The sequence below is a fragment of the Mirounga angustirostris genome, unplaced genomic scaffold (genome assembly GCF_029215605.1).
Source record: "Mirounga angustirostris isolate CCGP_5_RB_7025 unplaced genomic scaffold, mMirAng1.0.hap1 SCAF_3, whole genome shotgun sequence".
In the NCBI taxonomy this organism is placed as follows: domain Eukaryota; kingdom Metazoa; phylum Chordata; class Mammalia; order Carnivora; family Phocidae; genus Mirounga; species Mirounga angustirostris.
The window spans coordinates 107,918,230-107,942,238 of NW_026991711.1; the positions used below are offsets into that span (position 1 = coordinate 107,918,230).

Below are 24,009 nucleotides of genomic sequence, written 5' to 3' on the forward strand. Positions count from 1 at the left end.
TAGAATGAAGGAAATAATAAAGATCAGAGTGGAAATATATTGAATAGAGACTAAGAAGACAAAAGAAATGTTCAAGGAAACTAAAAGTTGGTTCTTTGAAAAAATAAATAAAATTGATAAACCTTTACTTGGACTGAACAAGAAAAAAAGAGGTGGCTCAAATAAATAAAATAAAAAAGGAAAGAGATGTTACATCTGATACTAGAGAAATACAAAGGATTATATATTAAAAAAAAAACCCTACTAAGAACAATTAGATAATTAGATAATTAGAACCACCAAATTAGATAATCTAGAAGAAATGGATAAATTCTTAAAAACATATAATCTTCCAAGACTGAATTATGAAGAAATAGAAAATATGAATAAATTGATTATAAGCAAGGAGATTGAATCAGTAATCAAAAACCTCCCCGCAAAGGACCAGATGGCTTCACTGGTAAATTCTACCAAACATTCAAAGAAGATTAATACCTACACTTTTCAAACTTTTTCAAAAAATTGAAGAGAAGCAAATGTTTCCAAACTCATTTTAAGAGACCAGCATCACCCTGCTGCCAAAACCAGAAAAGAACACCACAAAATAAATAAAATTATAGGCTGATATCTCTGATGAACATAATTATAGAAATCCTCAACAAAATATTAGCAAACAGAATTCAACAATTCATTAAAAGATTATATACCATGATCAAGTGGTAGTTATCCTTAGGGGTGCAAGGGTGGTTCAACATTCCCAATCCAATCAAAGTGATATATTACTTTAACAAAATGAAGAATAAAAATCATATGATCAACTCAACAGATGCAGAAAAACACGTTTGACAAAATTCAACATCCATTTATGATAAAAACTCAACAAAATGGGTATGAAGGGAATGTACCTCAGTATAACAAAGGCCACACATGACAAACCTACAGCTAACATAATACTCAACAGTGAAAAGCTAAATGTTTTTCCCCCTAAGATCAGGGACAATACAATGATGCCAACTCTAGCCACTTTTATTAAACACAGTACTGGAACTTCTAGCCATAGCAATTAGGTAAGAAAAAGAAATAAAAAGCATCTGACTTAAAAAAGAAGAAGTAAAACTATCACTATTTGCAGATGACATCACACTATATATAGAAAACCCTAAATACTACACTACTACACACACACACACAACTGTTAAAACCAATAAATGAATTCAGTAAAATTACAGGAGAGAAAATCAATATACAGGAATCTGTTTCAATTCTATACACTAATAATGAACTATCAGCAAGAGAAATTAAGAAAACAATCCCATTTACAATTACATCAAAAAATACCTAGAAATAAATTTAAGGAGGTGATTTATACACTGAAAACTACAAGACACTGATATCAGAAACTGAAGACACAAATATGTGGAAAGATAATATCGTTCTGGATTGGAAGAATAGTATTGTTAAAATGTCCATAATATCCAAAGCAATCTACAGATTCGGTGAAATCCCTTTCTAAGTCCTAAGGGCATCTTCCACAAAACTAGGACAAATAATGCTAAAATTTGTATAGAACCACAAAGACCCTGAATAGCCAAAGCAATCTGGAGAAAAAACAAATCTGGAGGTATCATGCTCTCTGATTTCAAACTATATTAACCAAATGGTAAAGTATTGGTATAAAAATAGACACATATATCAATGGAATAGAGTACAGGGCCCCAAAATAAACCCACACTTTTATGCTCAATTAATTTATGATAAAGGAGCCAAAAATATATAATAGGAAAAGGATAGTCTTTTCAATAAATGGAAGTGGGAAAATTGGACAACCACATGTGAAAGAATGAACCTGGATCACTATCTTACACCACACATAAAAATTAACTCAAAATTGATAAAAGATATGAATGTAAGGCCTGATACCATAAAATTCCAGAAGAAAACATAGATGGTAAACTCAAGGCAAGGGAAACAAAAGCAAAAATAAACAAATGGGACTACATCAAACCTAAAATTTTCTACACAGCATAGGAAATCATCAGCAAAACACAAAGCAAGGTGCTAAATGGAAGAAGATATGTTCACATCATATATAGGGGCTAATATCCAAAGTACATAAAGAACATGTAATTTAACAACAACAACAAAAGAAACAACCTTGTTAAAAAAATGGACAGAGGATCTAAATAGATATTTTTCCAGAGAAGACATAGAGATGACTGCCAGGCACGTGAAAAGACGTTCAACATCATTTATTATCAGGGAAATGCAAATCAAAGACATAATGAGATTATCATCTCACACCTGTTAAAATGGCTTTTGCCAAAGAGACAAGAAGTAACATCTGTTGGAGAGGATGTGAAGAAAAGGGAACACTCATACACTGTTGGTGGCAATGTAAATTGGTAAAGCCACTATGGAAACCTATATGGATATTCCTCAAAAAATTAAAAACAGAACTAACACAATTCAGCATTCCACTTCTGAGTATTTACCCAGAAAACAAAAACACCAATTCAAAGAGAAATATGCAACCTGTGTTCACTGCAGCATTATTTATGATTACTAAGATATGGAAACAATCTAAGTGTCAATCAATGGATGAATCGATCAAAAGATGTGGTATATAGATATATAGATATAGATATGCTGGAATACCACTCAGCCATAAAAAAGGAAATCACTATTTGTGACAATACGGACGGACTTTTAGGGTATTACGCTAAGTGAAATAAATCAGATCGAGAAAGACAAGTATCACATGACGTCACTTATATATGAAATCTAAAAACAAAACAAACAGACGAAATAAAACAAAAATGAAGTCATAGAGAATATATTGGTTATCAGAAGGGAAAGAAGTTGAGAGGGTAAGCAAAATGGGTGATAGGTATCAATTGTATGGTGCTGGATGGTACTAGACTTATCGTAGTAATTGCTTTGTAGTGTACAAAGCTGAACTATAAAGCACAGCTGAAACTCATATAATATATACTAAATTTTACCTCAATTAAAAAAATAATCAATTAAGAACAAAACCATTAGAGAAGAATGGAAGCCTAAGTCTAGAGATTCCTTGGGAGACCAAGTCCTTCTATCACATGGAGAAGTGCCACATATTTTATTTTCTTCCTTTTTATATTTGTGTGTTACAATTAGATTCCCTAAAGAATTGCAGGTTAGAGAAGCAAGAGAGCAGATGTAAAGGTTATTAAGGAGAAAAGGTTTTTGGAGGAAAGGAGGTGGAATCAAGGGACACTGTTTGAGAATCATTAAATACCTAGAGTCAGGGAGACCTAGTGGTAGTAGTAAAAGTCAAAAATCCAACACTTGAGACAGGAATAGAGGGTGAAGAAAAAGAAGAAAAACAGAAAAAAAAAAATAGAGGAGTAAAGAGTGGAAGAGGAAGGAGGAGGAGAAATTTGTTTAAAAATATTGACATAGGAAATGCTATTCCTCTCAAGGAAATTAAAATCATAATCCAAGACAGTTCAATGGTAGGTACTTGGATTTCACTTTGAACATCACTATTTTTGGTCCAGAATCATACTAGCTCTTCTCAACATCCTATAATTGTAATAAAATATTTTTAAAAGCAAAAATAAAATATTTACTTTCTGTACACACAATAAAGTAAAAAATTACATTGCTTTGTAGCCCATCTGTATTAATGATAACACTGAAACATAATATTCACAATATTCTGTGCTTTCGCAGTGTGCAAAATCCAAAAGACTTTTTACTTTCAATATTTATCTTTTCTCACTTTGAAATAATGCTGTTAAATATTTTTAGTTTTTTTCTAACCATGCAATCGAACAGACACCAAATCACCAAATTAAGGAATCTGATTCACAAACCCACATTTTTTTTTAAGATTTTATTTATTTATTTGACAGAGAGAGAGAGAGCGAGAACAGGAACACAAGCAGGGGGAGTGGGAGAGGGAGAAGCAGGCTTCCCCCAGAGCAGGGAGCCTGATGCGGGGCTCGATCCCAGGACCCTGGGATCATGACCTGGGCCGAAGGCAGACGCTTAACCGACTGAGCCACCCAGGCGCCCCACAAACCGACATTTTAATATAAAGCAGGTATTAGCAAATGGTGACTATGGAGCCAAATATGATCCAGTGCTTGTTTTTGTAAATAAAGTTTTATTATCACATAGCCATGCTCATTAGTTTACACATGGTTTATGGCTGCTTTCACACCACAGCAACAGCACAGATGAGCAGTTTCAGCAGAGAACAATTAACTATTTTATAAGATATACTATTGCAGAATTCAGTATCAATACAGAGGTTGTAAACTCCTACAAGACCAAGACTATCCCCTTTATTTGTATCCAGGAGAAGGGAAAAGCTGACCAGTCAATGTAATGGTATAAGCAATCTTAACAGATGAAATTCAAACCGAGCTGTGCAGACTGAGTCTACTGATAGTTCATATTATCTAAACTCAAGTTGAGGATGCCTGGGTGGCTCAGTCGGTTAAGCGTCTACCTTCAGCTCAGGTCATGATCCCAGCGTCCTGGGATCGAGTTCCTCATCGGGTTACCGGCTCCGCGGGGAGCCTGCATCTCCCTCTGCCTCTCTCTCTCTTTCTCATGAATAAATAAATAAAATCTTTAGAAATAAAATAAAACAAACTCAAGTTTACCAAACAGAGGACCTTAGAGATATATGTAACTCCCCTCTTTATATTTATGCATTGAATAAATATTTATGAAGCACCTAGTTACTCTGCCTACTTTTAAAAAGCTTGAATTTAATAGTAGACAAGACATAGTTCTTATACCTAGGGATTTAAGAATCTGTACACTAATCATGTACACCATTCCCTGCAATTCTATGGTCACTGTGCCAATTTAGGTTCTCTCCATTTCTCCCTCAGATTGATACACTAAGTTTCTAAGTAATGTCTTGATTTCTAGTTTCTCCCCACTGCATACCGTTAGCCTTCTAAAACACAGACTTAATCATATAGCTGCCTTGCTGAAAAATTTTGGATGAAAAAAAAAAAAATTTGGATGGCTTCCCACTGTCTACCTCATAAAGTCTCAGTCTTACCTCCTACCATGATTCTTTGGCACTGGCCAGAGTTGTTTATTTTCTGTTCTTTAACCTCCAGGTGTTTTTAATTTGTTTTGTTTTATCCTGATGCACTTTGTTTTTGTTAAAGATGTTCTCAGCCTTCCAAACTCACAAAACTTAAATTTCAGAGCATTTTTTCACTTCTTTTTCACTACCATATTTAATGAGTTACCAAATATTATCTGACGTCTCTAATTTGTGTTTCCTTCTCTCCATTTTTACCTTTCCTCTTCCAACATAAAGTTTTATTTTGTCACCTTTAACGACCTTTATGGCCATGCAACTGGTACTCTGTGGGATACTGCTTAGAACATACCAATCACTCTTTCTATGATACCTCCCTATCTTCCAGCCTCTATGCCTGTTTTTCTTCTGCATACACATTATGCACATGCTCTAATCAACTCCTCATTGTTCTCTGAATATCTATAGCTTGTCCTTTTCCACTTCCACATGGTATATTTCTCCCACAGAATTTCATCACCAACATCTTAACCTTTCTTCATGACTCACTTTAAGTCATTTTTCTTCCACAGAACAGTTGCTAATGAAGGTAGCAAATGCTGATCTCCTCCATCACTAAACATTAGTTTTAATTATTGGCTATACACAGCATTAAGCAATTTATTGTTTACGATCTTATTTTCTAATTATATGTGCCTTATATTCATACATTTTATGTCTGTATACTGATAAATGAAAGATTGGCATTTGCCTTCTTTTTTTTTTTTCTGTAAAAACCCAGATAGTAAATATTTTCACCTTTGCAGGCCTTATGGCCTTCATAGTAACTATTCTACTTTGTTGTTGTAGCAGAAAGTCAACCATAAAACAATATGTGAATCAAAAGGTTTGGCTATGTTCAAGTAAAACTTTATTTACAAAAGAGGCAGGAAGCTGGACTTAGTCTGAGGGCCTTAATTTTTCAGTATCTGAGCTTGAGTATCAGGATCATGTTGGCAGGAACTACGACTTATGTACATAACATATTGTTTTTTCATAAAATTTCTCTGATATCTATTACTATGTTAGACTGAAAGACATTTGGAGTCATATGCATGCTCATCAATGTATGTGGGATATGTTCTTAAGAGTAGGGAATCTAAATATTTGGAGAGTGAGTTAATCTTCTAAAGCACATCATAGCTGTGGGTAAAGGGACTAAATAATGCATAATTACAATGCTTTATAGGAGAACCAAATGTTAATTATGCAATCACTTAAGACTGATGTGTGCTCTGTGAAGAAAACAATATCATTAAAGATAATTTCATATTTCATGCAAACCATATTTAATTGTAGTACATTTCTCACCAGCAAAAATAAACCCTTTAAACCCAATTATTTTATCCATTAAATTCAATTGATGCAATATAAAATATGTATGATATTTATTTATGTAATAAAATTCTGCTCAAAGAAGAATGTCAGGATCCAGTTTGTTAGATAAGTGGAAGATTTTTCTTTCTCCCAGGTAGTCATTTTTTTACAGTAACTAATATTCAACCTGTTAATAAATTTTATTGGTGCAAAATAACTGCTAATATAATAAAGTAATTTATCTATATTACAATTTTCCTTTTAGAAAATAATTTAATATTTTAAAGAAATGCATTTTCAGAAGGATTTTACAATTAAACACTAATCCCAAATTCTATTTTACTTTTGACAAATACCTTCAAATTATAATTTAAACATTCGATGTTGAAGAACAAGAATGAATTTCAATTTCAAAACCCACACATAGAACAAAATACATGTAAGTGAAAGATGTTCTTATTGCTTTAGTTTCACCAGATCCCAGCAATACCAGGAGCTACTTTCTTCAAATTATAACATATTTTATGGATTCATTTTATACTGTACTCTATTTTTATGGAGTAGAAAATAAAATGTCTAAAAATCTTACCTGATCTTCCATAAAATATCTGTATTTCAGTGAGAAAATTTTTAAAGCCACAAATACTGTTTCCATTTATTTGTGCATAGTTCTTTGTAAAAGGATAAAAGCAAACATGTAATATCATGTTATATCTAGTGGTGGTATGCATCTTAAAATACCAATGAACTTTCAGTCACAAAGAAGTGACTTTAGTTGTCTTTCTGATATCTTAATTTGCTTGCCATTTATTGTATTTGCTGTATGATCTGAATTAATAAGCATCAAAGTTTCTATCTTTATGATAATTTTATAATCACAAAAAAGCCTTCTTATCTAAAACAGTGGTTTTCAACCAGAGGTGATGGTGCTGGTAGGGATCCCCCCCCCCCCCCCACCACCACCAGGGGACTTTTCGGAATGTATGGAGACATTTTTGGTTGACTGGAGATCCTATTGGCATACTAGTAGCCAGGGATGCCAATAAACTTCCTGCAGTGCAAAGGAAGGCCCTCCCCCCCACCCAACTAGGAATTATCTGGTGGAAAATGTGAACAATATAAAGGCTGAAAAGTCCTGACCTTGGAGTAAAACCATGGATTTAGCATTTAGTGGATTTGAATGAATGCATGGCTCTAAATCACTTATGTTTGCATGACTTAGGCAAGTACATCAAGCAGCATACCAAAGAAGAAAGAATTTTGATGATTCCTTTTTTATTAATCTTTTCTACTGCTCCAAGGTAGATTGCATATTTAAAAAATAGCAATTTATAATGCAGCTAAACCTAATACCTGCATATAAATTCGTTTGCAGGTTAGCTGTTTGATATTTTTATTACATTTTGCCAAAGAAATAATGATAAAAATGGTAATTAAGTTTTTCAGATGAACTAACAAAACCCATAATTTATAATATGGTTTTAAGATAACACAGAAGGATTCATTAACAAACTAAATTGGGTGCTAGTCCATATAACTGGTACTGGGAGCAGAGGACTATGTATTATAGGAAAAAAATATGAGGAGAAAGTGAGTTCCATTCTATCTTTTTATATCAATAGTTGGAATGAGGGAGCAACATGTCTTTGACATGTTTCAACTCTCATTTTTCTTCTTCATTGTTCATTTCCTCTCTCTCTTCTACCAGGCTCTCAGTACTGCATGAAGTTCTAAGCACCTCATTATAGAAGCCTCACAGGTTTACTCAAATCTCAAAAATCCCTCCTTGCTTTGATATCACCTGCCTTTCACTTCACCTCAGTCAGAATCCTCATCTCTTCAAAGTTGCTGTATCAACTACAAGTAAAGGAGAAAGCATTTTGATTTAACCATTTCAACCAGCTTATCATTCTTAGAAATATTAGCATTTTAAAATAGAATTCATGCAAAATAAAATAAATCCCCTTTTGATAGTATATAAAGATTTGAAATAAAGAGATGCTACTAAATAGCCAGGGGATGGGCTGCCTGGGTGGCTCAGTCGGTTAAGCACCTGACTCTTAATTTTGGCTTAGGTCATGATCTCAGGGTTTTGAGGCCGAGCCCCACATTGAGCTCCGTGCTAGGCGTGGAAGATTCTCTCTCTCTGCCCCTCCACCCCACTCCCTCTCAAAAACCAAAACAAACTAAACCAAACCAAACCAAACTAAACCAAACAGGGGAAACAATATTTTTTTAACACCGTTCATAATATGTAAGACGGAGGGTGCACATACACTATATACATACACATATGTACATCCACATACATATACATCTATGTAAATATATAAATATATGGAGGTAGAGGGAAATTTAGTTTTTATGACAGATACTTAGATCTTGAAATAGTAAACTATGGAACTAGACAATGTAAGCAATTTGCAATTATTTGAGATTCACCTCTACCACATTGAAACATGGTTTCAAGAGTATTTTTTTTCCTTAAAACTTTCTATTAATTTGATAAATATAGCCTATGATTAAATATATTTACAACCCCTTTGGGCGCCTGGGTGGCTCAGTTGGTTAAGCGACTGCCTTCGGCTCAGGTCATGATCCTGGAGTCCCTGGATCGAGTCCCGCATCAGGCTCCCTGCTCGGCAGGGAGTCTGCTTCTCCCTCTGACCCTCCCCCCTCTCATGCTCTCTCTATCTCATTCTCTCTCTCTCAAATAAATAAATAAAATCTCTAAATAAAAAAAATATATATATATATATATTTACAACCCCAAATGGAATCCCTCCTTCTTCAAGTTTTATAAGTGACATTTTGTCCCCTAAAAGGGCAATGATATTACTAATATTCTTAGAATCTAGAATATTTTTTTTCAAAATAGGATCAGCTAATTTTCTTATAAATGTTGCCAATAAAAGTTTCATTTTCTATAGAAATATTTTCCTGAAGCAATTGTAGGCACTTACACCATTTCAATGTTAAAACTACTCTTTGAGAAACAGCCCACAATCCTCCTTATATTGTCATAACCTATTAGGCAAGTGAGATAAAATTTGATGGAAAGAGTAAAGGTTCCAAAATGGAATGATTTATTTTTATCGTAATATGCTAGAAAATGTGCTAAGTGCTTTGTAAGCATTATTTCCTTTATTCTTCTTACTGGTCAGTTTTGTGTATTAAAAAAAATTACCCCCATTTTATAGAAAAGTGAACTTAATTTTCAAAAGGGTAAAAAAAAAAAGACAATCACAGAACTATTAAGAGGGAACTAGGTTTCAGATGCTAGAGTATATGCCTGTAACCATTATACATACTACCCCTCTAAATGAACTAATTCCCTTAGACTCATTCATTCTTGTAATGATTCGTGGATGCTTCACAAAGCGGGGATGTGGAATGGATACTGCCTTGGAGTATAATTTTTTTAAATCTAATTAATCTAATTCTTGTTGTAATTGTGAATAAATTCCTCGTGTCTCATTCGTTTTGTCTCTGGGTTTTGATTTTGCCAAGAGATATTGTCATTAATGTGTTATATACAATAGTTGGCACATTTGCCAGTCACCATGGGTTTCAAGAACAAAATCGAAAGGAATGATTGAGTCACTAGCCTGTCTTTGAAAGTAAGATAAAATGATTCCTGGAAAACAGCACTATTTATATCAACAAATATTTCTTAGGTCACCACTGAACTGAGTTCTTTACAGAAAGAAAAAAGTTTCTTCAAAAAGGGAAAACATCTTGTAATTGGTGAAAGTCTAATAGATAAAGTATTTGCAACATTCTATATTTAAAGTGACAGTAATATTCTTGAATTATTTCAGGAACAGATTCCAATCACAGAACCTAAAGAAATACAGAATAAAACTGAAAACAACAACAACAGAGTGGTGAAATCCTTCTGGATTCATGAAAAAACTGAACTCCACTTGGTATTAAATCACAACTGAAGTTGTGATTAAGAAAACATCTTTGAGCTGAGAGACCACACAGAGAAGGCCAACCTGCTGGATGGGAGAAGGTTTGCAAACAAAAGAAGTTGTACTTTCTCCATGTTTACAAACAACTCCTCTCATAAGAGGAAGAGAGGCATACTGATGGGTAAAACAGAGTAACTAAGGAAATTGTGTCTGTGTCTATCTATCATCTATCTATCTATCTATCTATCTATCTATCTATCATCTATCATCTGTCTATCATCTATCTATCTATCATCTATCATCTATGCATCTATCATTTACTTAATAACATTTATATAGTGCTTAGTATTTGTCAGCTAACTTCTAAGTGCTTTAAAAAGAAACTAACATGTTTAATCTTTCACAATGATTCCATTTTACAGATGAAAACACTAGGATAGATAATGGTTATGCAGTCAGGATAGGACAAAGTTAAAACATGAACCCAAACAGTCTGGCTCTATAGTCTTCCTCCTGATTATGACATTGTGTAAGCTAATTATTATGAAGGTTGTCTTTTTTGCATTTACATTGTGTTACTTAACAACGTTGTTCTTTTGTTTAATAAATTATATTTTTTTTTAGTAAAAAGACTTGAAAATTCATAATACCTAACCTCAGACATATTATGACCACTATACAAATAATTCCACTGAAATTGTTCTAAATAAAATTATGGCTCACCCTCCTCCAAGTTGCCAAATTCAATGAATACACTTATATCTTTGTCTTTCTTAACTTCTCCAGGAGAATCAACTCTGTCAGCTACTGTCATCTTGAAACTTTTCTTAGTTTTTTTTGTTTTTTGTTTTTTGTCTTGTTTGTTTACTTGTCTGTTCGACTGTGCTCTCTTTGGTTGTGAAATCTCTTGGTCATCTCTTCAGCATTCTGCCTTCCCTTCCTCTTTAGTGTTCGTTTTCTTCAAAGCTCTGTCCTTGCCCTCTTCTCATTTTCTGTAATGTTCTTGGAAAATCTCATCCATCTTCCTGCCTTCAACCTAAAATCGAATGACTACCAAAGCACTACTTCTAGTTCAAACTCTCCTTGCCTTTACAGCTCTGAATATTCAATCATGTCCCAGAGGTATCTCAAATTGAGTATATCAAAAGTTTACTTTTTGTTTATCCTTTAAATCAGGTATCAGTAGACCTTGGCCTGCAGGCTAATACTGTAACTTAGAAAACAAATGAAGAATAATATTCTGGGGCGCCTGGGTGGTACTGTCATTTAAGCATCCGACTCTTGATTTCAGCTCAGGTTGTGATCTCGGGGTCCTGGGGTAGAGCCCATGTCAGGCTCTGCGCTCAGTGTTCAGTCTGCTTAAGATTCTCTCTCCCCTCTCCCTCTACCTCTCCCCTGTTTGCACACTCTCTCTCTCTCTCAAATAAATAAATATTTTTTTAAAAAAGAATAATATCCATAAGACATGAAAAATGTATGAAATTCTAATTTCTATTTTGTCCTACTCTGACTGCATACCCTTATCTATCCTAGTTTTTCATCTGTAAAGTGGAATCACTGCAAAAGATTAAACGTATCAGTTTCTTTTTCTTTTTTAAAATTTTATTTATTATTTATTTTTATTTATTTATTCGACACAGAGAGAGAGCACAAGCAGGGGTAGTGGCAGGGAGGGGGAGAAGCAGGCTCCCTGCTGAGCAAGGAACCCGATGTGGAGCTCAATCCCAGGACCCCAGGATCATGACCTGAGCTGCAGGCAGATGCTTAACCAACTGAGTCACCCAGGTACCCCACATTAGTTTCTTTTTAAAGCTCCTAGAAGATACCTGACAAATACTAAACACTATATAAATGTTATTAAGTAAATAATAGATAGGTAGATAGATAGATAAATAGACACACACAATTTCTTTCCAAAATAAAATTTTATTGTAATACAGCTACAATAGTTCATTTTCTATGTGATTACTTTCACGCAACAACATCTGAGTTGAATAGTTGCAACAGAGTCATATGGCCTATAAAGCCTAAAACACTTACTGTCAGGCCTTTCACAGAGAAAATTTGTTGATCCCTGCCTTAAACCAATCCCATGGACTCTCTGTCATATTTTGATCATGAAGCCAATTACAGAAACTAGAAAAAAAGCCATCTCAAATTCTTCCTTTTCTTCCCAATCTCCCCTACTCCACAACTTCTGTCACTATTTTTTTTTTTTTATTGTCTTACTTCTAAGTGTATCTCACTCATACCATTCTCTCTGCTTTTATGACCATCTCCCAGATTTTGGCATCAGCGACCTCCTCATCTACAAAACTAGCCTCTTTACCAGTCTCCTACCTGCAGTGCTGTCTTTTCACAATCCATCCCTCGCACAGATGGAGTCAACTTTCTAGCACCCAAATCTGCTATTTTCACTCCTTTGACCAAATCTAAAACTTATTTTCTCCTTCACTTAGGACTGTGGATCTTTAGGCAACATCAGCATCCCCTGGGAACTTGTTAAAAATGCAAAATCTCAAGCCATACCCCAGACCTATTGAATCAAAAGCACTTGAGTGCAGCCCAGAAATCTGTGTTTTAGTGATCCCTGCAGGTAATTCGGATGCACATTCAAGTGTGAAATCATTAGAACCACCTATCCTAGAGGACAAAAATTAAAATTCCTTGAAAGGACCATTTAAATCCTACCATGGTCTGATCCCTGCACAATCTGCTTCCCATTTATTCCCTCCTTACCTCTAGCTCCTTCAACCAACAAATGAGTAATTGAGACCCCAGAAGTTAATTATTTTGCCTCAGCTGACTAGCCTAGTGAATGACAGAGGATGGGTTGAACTAGACTAACCCAGGGTCTTTTTGGACCTCACCCTACTGCCTTTTAAAATATATTTACTATACTTTTACATTCAAAATCCATCCATAATAACAGTTATTTTATTGATCTTCGTTGTTGTTAGTCTGTTCCCCTCCTAGACTATAAACTCCAAGAAGGTAAGAATTAGTCTGTCCCTTGTAAATATCAACAAACCTTGACTCTATACTGCCATCTGGTGACATGAAATAGCAATTCCAAGGAGAATCTCAAACATGAACCCCATAATTTCTTCCTATAGAGCTTGGAGGCTAAGGCAAGAGTTCTGAGGTTACTTTCCTCAAAGTCAGATAACTGAATAAACATCCTCTGGCTATTAGACCTTGAGGAAATTACTTAGTGTTTAACTTCCTTAGATTCCTTATCTATAAAACTATGTTGCTAAAACCTTCCTCATAGAATTGCAATGAAAATTAGCAAGTGTCGGGCGCCTGGGTGGCTCAGTCATTAAGCGGCTGCCTTTGGCTCAGGTCATGATCCCAGGGTCCTGTGATCTGCCTTTGGCTCAGGTCATGATCCCAGGGTCCTGTGATCGAGCCCCGCATCGGGCTCCCTGCTCGGCGGGAAGCCTGCTTCTCCCTCTCCCACTCCCCCTGCTTGTGTTCCCTCTCTCACTGTCTCTCTCTCTGTCAAATAAATAAAATCTTTAAAAAAAAAAAATTAGCAAGTGTCAGATACTAATATTATAATTATTAATATTATTATAAAGGACTTAGCTATGTAGTTGACATAAATAAAAAGTGATATTCCCTTACTCAGATATTTTATAATGTAGTTGGGTAAATAAAACAGTGTTAGGAAAATATTAAACATACAAGCTCTAAGTGCTAAGGGAGTTCCTATGGTGTTAAGCATGAACATGAAGGAGGTGAAATCTGAATTGTGTAAAGATTTTTAACTGGTATGTGGCTTTGAAGTGAGAAAGCCTTTCAGAGGGAGAATTTTTTCCTGCAAATCTTTGTGCAGATTGAAAGTAATACCTGTAAAAGACTAATAAAAACACAATATAAGTGCATACCTTCCTTATTATCACAAAGTCAGGATGACGATATAATTTTAATTTAATGCTTAATCATACAAGCCCAGATTTCATTATCCAAACAAAACTAACACATTTCTCAAAAATGGTTTATTATAAATTTTGTTGTTGTTGCTGTTGTTTTTTAATGCACTCAAAATTTATTCAATTAATAGCTGTGTTTTACTGATAAAGATATGTTTAAATTAGATGGCTTCATAAATGTTATTCATTTTCACCTTAAAGAGAAATCTATGATTTTGGTGTTCTTGCTTATTATAAAAACAAAAAATATATTTATTTATACATCTCTTCTCTATGCTAAGGAAACAACATCCTCCCATGTGTTTATTCAGTAGGTGGACGTAAGTATCAACTACATGTTATAAATTGCCAATTCATACCAGATATAGAAAATAGAGAATTTAAGTTAAAGTGTCCAGTTATCAATCCAATCAGTGGAATAGGATGAATATATATAATATAAACATATATAAATCTTGTATATATATATAAATCTTCCAAAAGATAAAATGTAATTATCCTAGCCAGTGTGAAACTACAGTACATGGTATGTAAAGTTCTTATTCCAAAACTCCCAATATTTTATATTCAAATTTTTGTCCTCAGTCCCTACAGTAACTGTCAACATAAAACCACTACTTTGTATCCCTACTTTACTCTAAACTTTCTTGTTTTGCTTTTTTGGCACAGGAGAGGTCATATGCACCCCCATGTTCATTGCAGCACTGTTTATAATAGCAGAGATATGGAAGCAGTCTAAGTGTCTATCAGTGGATGAATGGATAAACAAAATTTGGTAAATATCAACATATATATAATATTTAATCATAAAAAAGGAAGGAAATCTTGTTATTTGCAACAACATGTATGGACCTTGAGGACATTACACTAAGAGAAATAAGTCAAACAAAGAAATACAAATGCCGTATGATCTCACTTACATGTGGAATCTTAAAAACAAAACCAAACAACAACAACAAAACACTGAACTTACAGATACAGAGAACAAATCACTGGTTGCCAGAGGGAAGAGGTGGGGTTTGGTTGAAATTGATGAAGGGGGTCAAAAGGTACAAACTACTAGCAATAAAATAATTAAGCTATGGGAATGTAATGTACAGTATGGGTGATTATAGTTATTAACACTCTATTGCATATTTAAAAGTTGCCAAGAGAGTAGATTTTTAAATTTTTTTAAATTTTTATTTTTTAAAGATTTTATTTATTTATTGAGGAGAGAGAGAGAGTGAGCTAGAGTTCACAAGTGGGGGGCAGGGGCAGAGGGCAAAGCAGACTCCCCGCTGAGCAGGGAGCCTGATGCAGGGCTAGATCCCAGGACCCCGGGATCATGACCTGAGCCGAAGGCAGATGATTAACTGACTGAGCCACCCAGGTGCCCTTAGATTTTTTTAAATAATAAATAAATAATAAAACCATACAAGAAATACTGTATCTTAATTTTCATTGGGGTTTAGTGATACTTTCCTTCTTGGAAAGGCTTATGTTCATCTGTTTCTGGCAAATAAGATCATATGACTTTCTAACAACAACAACAAAACCCAAGGTTATTAAATACAGATAAATATTTATGTATAGAAATATGCATTAAAATTATTGATGATAGTATAGAAAGGAACTAAAATCAAACTTTCCAATAATAGATGAATAGTTGAGGACATTTTGTTAGTCACATGTGCTGTGAAAATACTTAGTTATTAAGAAGAGATTCATAAGGCACCAATGATAACGGGAGAATGCTAAGTGTAAAAGGGAAGATGCAAAATTTTAAAAATGAAATGTGACATTAAATTTGAAGAGATACAAAACTTTCTTGGGGCCCCTGGGTGGCTCAGTCGGTTAAGTGTCAGACTCTTGGTGTCAGTTCAGGTCTTGGTCTCAGGGTTGTGAGTTCAAGCCCCATATTGGGTTCCACGCTAGGCGTGGAGCCTACTTTAAAAAAAAAAAAAAAAGCTTTCTTAATTTAGAAAACAGTGAAGTATGGACTGGGGGGTTGGTCACGATCATTGGGAACCTGGTGTTGCCTTTGATGAAATTTATTACTCTGAACCAGCTTACTTCATTTTCCTGAGCTTCAGCTTCCTCATAGAAAATGAAAACAACCATCTTGTTAGATGTGTCTAATAATTAGGGAAAAAAAGTGACAACTAAATGGCACATAGAAGTTCAATAAACAATAATAGTTTTATTTATTACTATGATATTCAACATCTCTGTTGAAACAACTACAAAGAAAATGTCAAGATGTTTGTTGCTCTGGGAGCTGGGAAAATGGGTGTACATTTGAGAGTAGGTTTGATAGTCTAGTCATCTGAATACATCTGACTACATCTGAATTTATTGATAGATCAACCATATTGCTCTTCTTTAGAGCTGTGATTCACATTTTTATTGGCATTTTTCTTTAAACAAATTGCTATGATCTAGAAAAGTGTAATGTTAATCCCAATATGAATTATTTAAATATGAGATTATGTATTCAAAAAGGACTAAAAAAAAGTAATGAAACCTACATTTCAACAAAAGGAGGTTAGGAAAATGATATGATTTCAACAACTGTTACCTTTTTTTTTTTTAAAGATTTATTTATTTATTTGAGAGAAAGACAGAGACAGAGACAGAGAACAGAGGGGAGGGACAGAGGGAGAAGATAAAGAAAATACCAAGCTGACTCCCTGCTAGCATGGAGCCTGATGTGGGTTCAATCTCACAACTCCTAGATCATGACCTGAGCTGAAATCAAGAGTTGGACACTTAACTGACTCAACCACCCAGGAACCCCATCAACTATTACTTTTTAAAATTTTATTTACTTAAGCATATAAACACATAGCACTGATTATATGTGAGACACTCTTTCAAGAACTTTTCATGTATTTACACATTTAATATATTATATATAATATACATTTTGTCACCATTTTTACTGTAATTCTACCCTGGTAATAAAATAGTCAATATATTCCTGCATCTTTTTAAACATTTCTCCCCTAGCAGTGGAAGTGTTACTTCACTGAAGCAGATAAACAGGATGGATAACGATTATTATATGCTCAGTGATCCTTATAATGGGGAAAAGTAGAATGTTCTCTGATCATCCTCAAAATTGGAAACGGACTGAATTTTATTTAGGAAATAGCAAGGTCTCACTACAGGTAACATTCTCTAAAGGTATAAAAGGCTAGAATATCTGCCCTGAAGCCTCTATGTTAAATCAGATCCATACAGTAAAAACTTCCTTATTTTACGCAGATTGTAGGGGCCTCATATAAATCACCTTTCAAGTTAAGTAAAGATGTCCAGAAAATCTCCCCACCACCAAATAAATTACAGTAATCTCTCCTGATTCAGGGAGGAGACATCCCAAGTAGATGCCTGAAACCTGGGATAGTACCAAACCCTATATATATATACCATGTGTTTTCCTATACACACATATCTATAATACATATATCTATGATAAAGTCAAATTTATCAATTAGGCACAGTAATGGATTAACAACGATAATTAATAATAAAATAGAACAACTATAGTAGTATACTATCATAAAATTTATGTAAATGCGATATCTCTCTCTATCTCAAAATATCTTATCATACTAATCTTACCCTTGTACTTGTGATGATGTGAGATGATAAAATGTCTATGTGATGAGATGAAGTGAAGGGAATGATGTAGGCATTGTAACACAGTGTTAGGCTACCATTGACCTTCTAATGATAGTTCAGAAGGAGGACCTTTTGCTTCTGGACCATGGGTGAGCGCAGAGAGTGAAAGTATGGAGGATACTGTACATTGAATGTCTTACTTCCTTTCTATATATATGAAAATGTCAGAAGAGCTTGAAAGTATCATTTTTATTTCCATTCTATCACTTTGCTAGGGCTCATGTCAATGTGGGCAAATCAGATAGTTAGGAAATGAAAATACATTGATCCTATTTTGAGGAGGGGAATGTTGTAATACATAAACCCAGGCCATTTTTCATGGTCCAATTCATTTAAATTATTCTAAACATAAAAATTACAGTCCCTAAAGAATACCAGTCTGGGACACGAAAATATGCATTTTTTAATTTTTGCACTTATAAAAATTAAAACCAATCCTTTGTTTGTCATCAACATACAGTGTTTATGACTACATACTCTCTCATGCTGAAGAAAGTTTTTAGAAAAGAGCATTTTTTTTCTTATTATACTAGTGGCCCATTCCTGGTCAGAATCATGATTTCCTGCTTCATTTCAATTTAGTTAAATCCAATATATTTACTGAATGCCTATTAAGCACAAAAGTGACCAAGCTGTATTTTCTCCCCTTAATGTCCTCATGTTGTACAGATTTGTAAGATGAAAAGAGCAAAAAAATTATGGGTGATAGAACAGGATTAACATGATTGCTCACATAATTCATGGTGTATAGAAACTCTCACATGACAAAGAAGGATCTCTTATATAAGAAAATTGAAACAGAAATTGAAAGTATCTGGGAAGGAAACTAGATTCAATCAGACTCTGTCAGAGAGAAGGCACAGAAAATTTTACAGATGAGGATATTTGGGTAGAAGAAATAGTATCGATAGAGAATGAGGGTCAAGTATTGAAGAAAGAAAAGGATAACAGTGGAATTTATGGACCACAGAGGTGAGCATTTTTAGTCACCTCTAGGTGTAAAGAATGTAGCACAAATTTAAAATAAGGCTTGAAGTGAGGTCCATAAGACCAGAAATGCTAATGAATTTCTGGAAGTGAAGATCTGTCTACTCTACACTGAAAGAGGGAGAAAAGGAGAAAATGTATCCTCTAGGGAACAGCTGTCATCTGAGCATCAGATGTCTCAAGTAAAAATATGTTAATGATAAGGAAACATTATTTACATTGGAATGAGATTCTCACAGGTTATGGTACACATTATAAAGGGGAAGCCTCCATTAAGAGGTATAAAAGGATGAGCTGATGTTACACCAAATGGCCATACTATCCAGGGGAAAAAATAAAAAGGAAAAAGAAATGTAAGACTCAGAATTAAGAACGTTTGGCAAGAATTGAGTAGAAGTAATGAAATCACAAAGCCAGGATGGAGATTACTGTTGAACCAAAGTGTGGAATACATGGGGAGAGGTGGCACACATGCTCATGTGAACTAAATTCTCTTAAAATAAGAGATGCTCCTTTTTTTTTTTCTTTTTATACACCATTCTTTCTCCTCCCAATAGAGTTCACAGATCATTTGAGGGAAAGACCAATGTGTCCTTGATGTTCTCATCTAATTTTCTATCATAACCAGGTGATAGATTCTAAATCTGAAGACCATCTACAACTTCCCACAGTATCCTTTACTGATACAAGCAGTGACTAAAAATGTGGGGACTTTGTATAAAACCCTTAATTTCTAAGATTTCTTTATTGCTGTGTGAAAGAAATGACAAGGGAAAGAAAAAAAAATATTCTGAACTAATTAAAATAAACGCTGGAACCACTTCCACAACACAATATAGATGAAATATTAATACTCTAACTTACAGAAGTTATTTTACAGTTCAAATATTATATGATTAAGGTGAAAATACTTTCTGGGTAGTTAATTCACTACCAGCACTTACCCTGGGGCTGACGGCTGGGATGGTATATCTGAAGGTCAAATGGCTGTGCACTTGTCTTCTGAATCACGCTGACATTCTGCCCTGTCCACTTATTGGCTTTTGACAATGTGTTGGTCCTCCAGTCCGTCCAATAGACCTCACTCCCATATAAAGACACAGCAAAGGGATGGGAAAGGTATTCATGACCACGGATGATTTCTATCATGGCTGTTCCATCATAGAGGGCTGAATAAATAGCATCTGACCTACAGAAAGGTAAATACATCAAGTTTATCAGAACTTATTCAAATAGTCCAGTGGTGTTATCATATTACTTAGATAAATGGCAGAGAAAATTTTTTTAAAAAATATTTTATGCGTCTGTATCTGATTTGTAGAAAGAAAGAAAAAAAAAAAAAAGCCCGTCATAACAAAAATCATCACCATCATAAGGAAAACAAACAAAAATCACCACCAATTTCAATGTGTGTATACATGATACATGTATGTTAGGGCATCTTTTGCATTTACAAATACTATCCAAGAAAGGTAACAGAAAATACAGAAGAAAAAGATCATTTTTTTAAACCTGGCATCTGTCCAAACTATCCTTTTTTCAAAGTGGTCCACAGTTAGTCCATTAGGCCAAGCTCCACTTTTCATGTCTTTATAGATGGTTTTTCTTCCAGCACCACTCATGGAGGCAGATTCAATGCGAGGAAAATTGGCATCCCAATCTGTCCAGAAAAGAATTCTGAAGAAAAATAAATAACGCTATTGTTTCAGCCATTCAGCTCACAAATATTTATTGAGTGCCTACTATATGCTAGACACTGGCAGGTAAACAGTCTCAAAAGAAACAGATGTATTGTCTGCCCACTTGGAGCTTAGAGGCCAGTGGAGAAGACAGAGTAAATAAATACATGAATATATAATTGTAGCTTCTAAAATATGCTGCAGAAAATAGCAGGTAAGTGATCTACTTAGAGAAGGTGATCAGGGAAAAAAAAAAAAGAGGACTTTGAGGAGGCTGTATTTACACTGAATCTAAAAGATAAGGAGAACAGTATAAAGAGCATGACAAGCAAAATAAACAGCAGATATGAAAGCCCTAATGGGGGAGTGGGGGAGTGGGTGATTTGAGGAACAGAAATAAGACCAATGTGGTGAGTAAGGAGGAAAAAGAAGACGATGGATTTGAAGAGTCCAACCTAATGGGTTTTGTAGGCTAAGGCGATTATTTGGGTTTTCATTCCAAGGGAATAGGAAGCACATTTAAGCAGGGATGAAACATGGTATCATATGTAAGTGGATGATAATGAGGCAAGAGTATGGTTTATCAGGTGGTTATTTTAAAGGAAAAGCCAAGGATGACAGTGGTTTGGAGTATGGCAGTGGCAGGGAAGGTAAGTGAATGGATTCAAGGTATATTTGGAGGTGGAATTGCCAGGACTATCTGATGACTGAATATAGGGAAATGAGGTCGAGAACGAATCATAGATGACTGTGTTTCTTGTTTCAGCGAAGTCAGAGTAAGGGCAAGGGAGAGGCTGTGCAAGGAATCCATGAGTGAAATGGGGAAAATGGAAGAGGAACAGATTCTAAGACCTGGGAATTGAGTGTGGATGGGTGCGAAGAGCAATCAAAAGTTTACTTTAGAATTTTTTTTTTCTTATCTTAAGATTTCAAGACATCCAAAAGGAGGTGTTCAGGAAGCTGTGTGTATGCCAGGGTGAAGTTCAGAGAAGAAGGCAGGGCTGGAGATGTGAATTTGGAAGTCATCAGTATGGAGATGATATTTAGATTCACAGCAGTGAAATAGATCATATGACAGAGGATACAGAGGGAAAACAGAGGAAATCGTTATACTTTGATATATACAAACATGCAATTGTTAAATACCATTTTTCATATACTAAAGATCATTACCTTCTTTTTTTAAACCGAATACTATTTGAGACTCTACAAATTCATGGTGAACAATCAGTTCTACACAATGGGCATCAAGTGCCTCGTGTCCTGCATTTGTTTTTTAAGGCTATTAAGCAATGGATGTTTTATGTTCAACTGACAGTGGCTTAAACTGCTAATGCATGTTTCTATAGTATATTTAATACAGATACCCAATAACTCCACAATCATAACAACTGGCTATATTTTTTAAGTGCTTACTATATGTTAAATACTATTTTCAGTGCTTTATAGATTATCTCATTTAATCAATCATGAGGCTATGGCTAAAGTTACCTATGTTTTAGAGATGGGGGAACAAGCTTAGAGAAGTTAAATTACTTGGGTTACACAGCTAGCAAGTGGCAGAGGGAGATGAGAAACTGGGCAGCCTAACTTCTGCTCTGATGCTTTGAACATCGAATTCTTTAATGTCATGTCACTAAATAAAATAGCAAATGGAAAACATCTGGTAGAGGGATAGGAGCACGTCTGCTATTCAATAAATGGTAGCTGCCTTCTCTACTTTCATAGCAGAACCCAATGAGTAGCATGGTGCTTTGGGAAGGGAGAACTCACAGGACTGGAGAGATAGTGACAGTCCAGTAAATTTTCCTATTATCAGCTCTGTCAACATTTTGGTGAGAAATGGTAAAGTTACTGGGAAAAATACCTTTGTTCTTCATTATAATCATATATCATTGTGCTATTTTTCCTCCTATATTTTGAATGATCCTTAAGTATATGAATGTGGTAGATAAGCTTAGAAAATGAAATAATCCTCTGGAAAAAAATTCAAAATACAATTGAAGCTATCTTCTTTTTTTTAAATATTAACTTTATGTAAGGAGATATGGAGTGATGTAAACTAAGTATTTGTCATGACTTGGATTTTTGAGAAGTATATAGTCTGTTTTAGGACAGAGGAATTTGAAATATGAAATGAATAAAAGACAATTCGATACATTATATAGTAAACTTAGTAAGTATGTGTGTTAAAAGACTATGGTGAAGAGAGAAGGAAGATGTAAATGTTCTTGGTAAGAGTGGCAGCTCATGAACAACTCTGAAGCCCTGGGAGGCCTCAAAAGGTTATTAAATAATTGTTATTAAATATATGTTTCTGTGTCAGACAAACTTGGGATGAAGACTAATATCTGTCATTTCTTCCAGCATATTTAATCTCAGACTCCATTTTCTCATCTGTAAGTAAAAACTCTAACTGTACACACTTACCAGGAGCATTTGATGAGGTAAGGGACATAAACAATTTAGCGTAAAGGATGACTAGCACACAGAAAAGATTTGTGCTTGCACGAGCATGCCACACACACATAGTCATAGAAATGATTTTTTAAATGCAAAATTTCCAACTATTTTCTAACTGTTGAAGAAACGGAGACAGAAAGAGAATTAATACTAATGTCAATGTTCAAATGTCACACCAGCATGTATGTGAAGGTAGATTAGTTTTGTTAAGTCAAAGCCACAAGAAAGGGATTCAGAGGAGTAGGTCATAAGATTGGGTTTATCTCAAAGAATGTCTCTCAAAATTTGAGTTTATGTTAAAAAAAAAAAGTTTTAGTTTCATGGGCAGCTTTAGGATTTTTCTGGCCCTGGTATGGGATCATATCCACAAAAACAATATCCAGAGTATTCATTGTTTAATTACCAATATTTGAATAAATAAGTAAACTGCTGAGAAAGGATAAAACTAAGTAATATATCAGGGATAATGTATTAATAATTGTTGAAGCTGGGTAATGAATATGAGGAAGATTATTATATAATTCATTCTATTTTGTGTATTTAAAAATTTCTATAATAAAAGTTTAAAAGTGTATCTAACTCAAAATTAACATAATATGTAAATTTGTAAGAATATTAAAAATACCAGAGGACATTTATAAAATTTTATGGCTAGAAATCTTTTTTTCTGCAAAGACTAATTTTTAAAGATTAGATTGTTTTATATGAGAAAAAAAACTATCTGGAAATTTCAACATGTATATACACATATGCTTATTACTTATAAGTTACCTAGTATACAATATGTTGCCATAAAGGGCAAATGGAACAAAGATTAATTAATATAAAGCTGGTAGGTTATTCAGTTAAGTAGTTAAATGTCTTTAAAACAATGAATGAAATGAATTATGTGTCTCACTACAGATTTAATTTTGGATGCACATATCTTTTCACTGACAGTAGGTTGTTGTCAGCTTCCCTTTATACTTAGG

General features: G+C 34.3%; 1 protein-coding gene across 1 annotated transcript in view; it reads right to left on the reverse strand.

Annotated features, from left to right (window-relative positions):
- LRP1B (LDL receptor related protein 1B) overlaps window positions 1-24,009 on the reverse strand; it is a 1,839,752-nt gene that overhangs the window by 582,592 nt on the left and 1,233,151 nt on the right. Inside the window, exons 26-27 of the mRNA XM_045868938.3 lie at window positions 20,409-20,573; window positions 19,841-20,085 (exon numbers count right to left, since the gene is read on the reverse strand). Coding sequence (XP_045724894.2) covers window positions 19,841-20,085; window positions 20,409-20,573 — 410 coding nt within the window. The remainder of the gene's footprint in view (window positions 1-19,840; window positions 20,086-20,408; window positions 20,574-24,009) is intronic.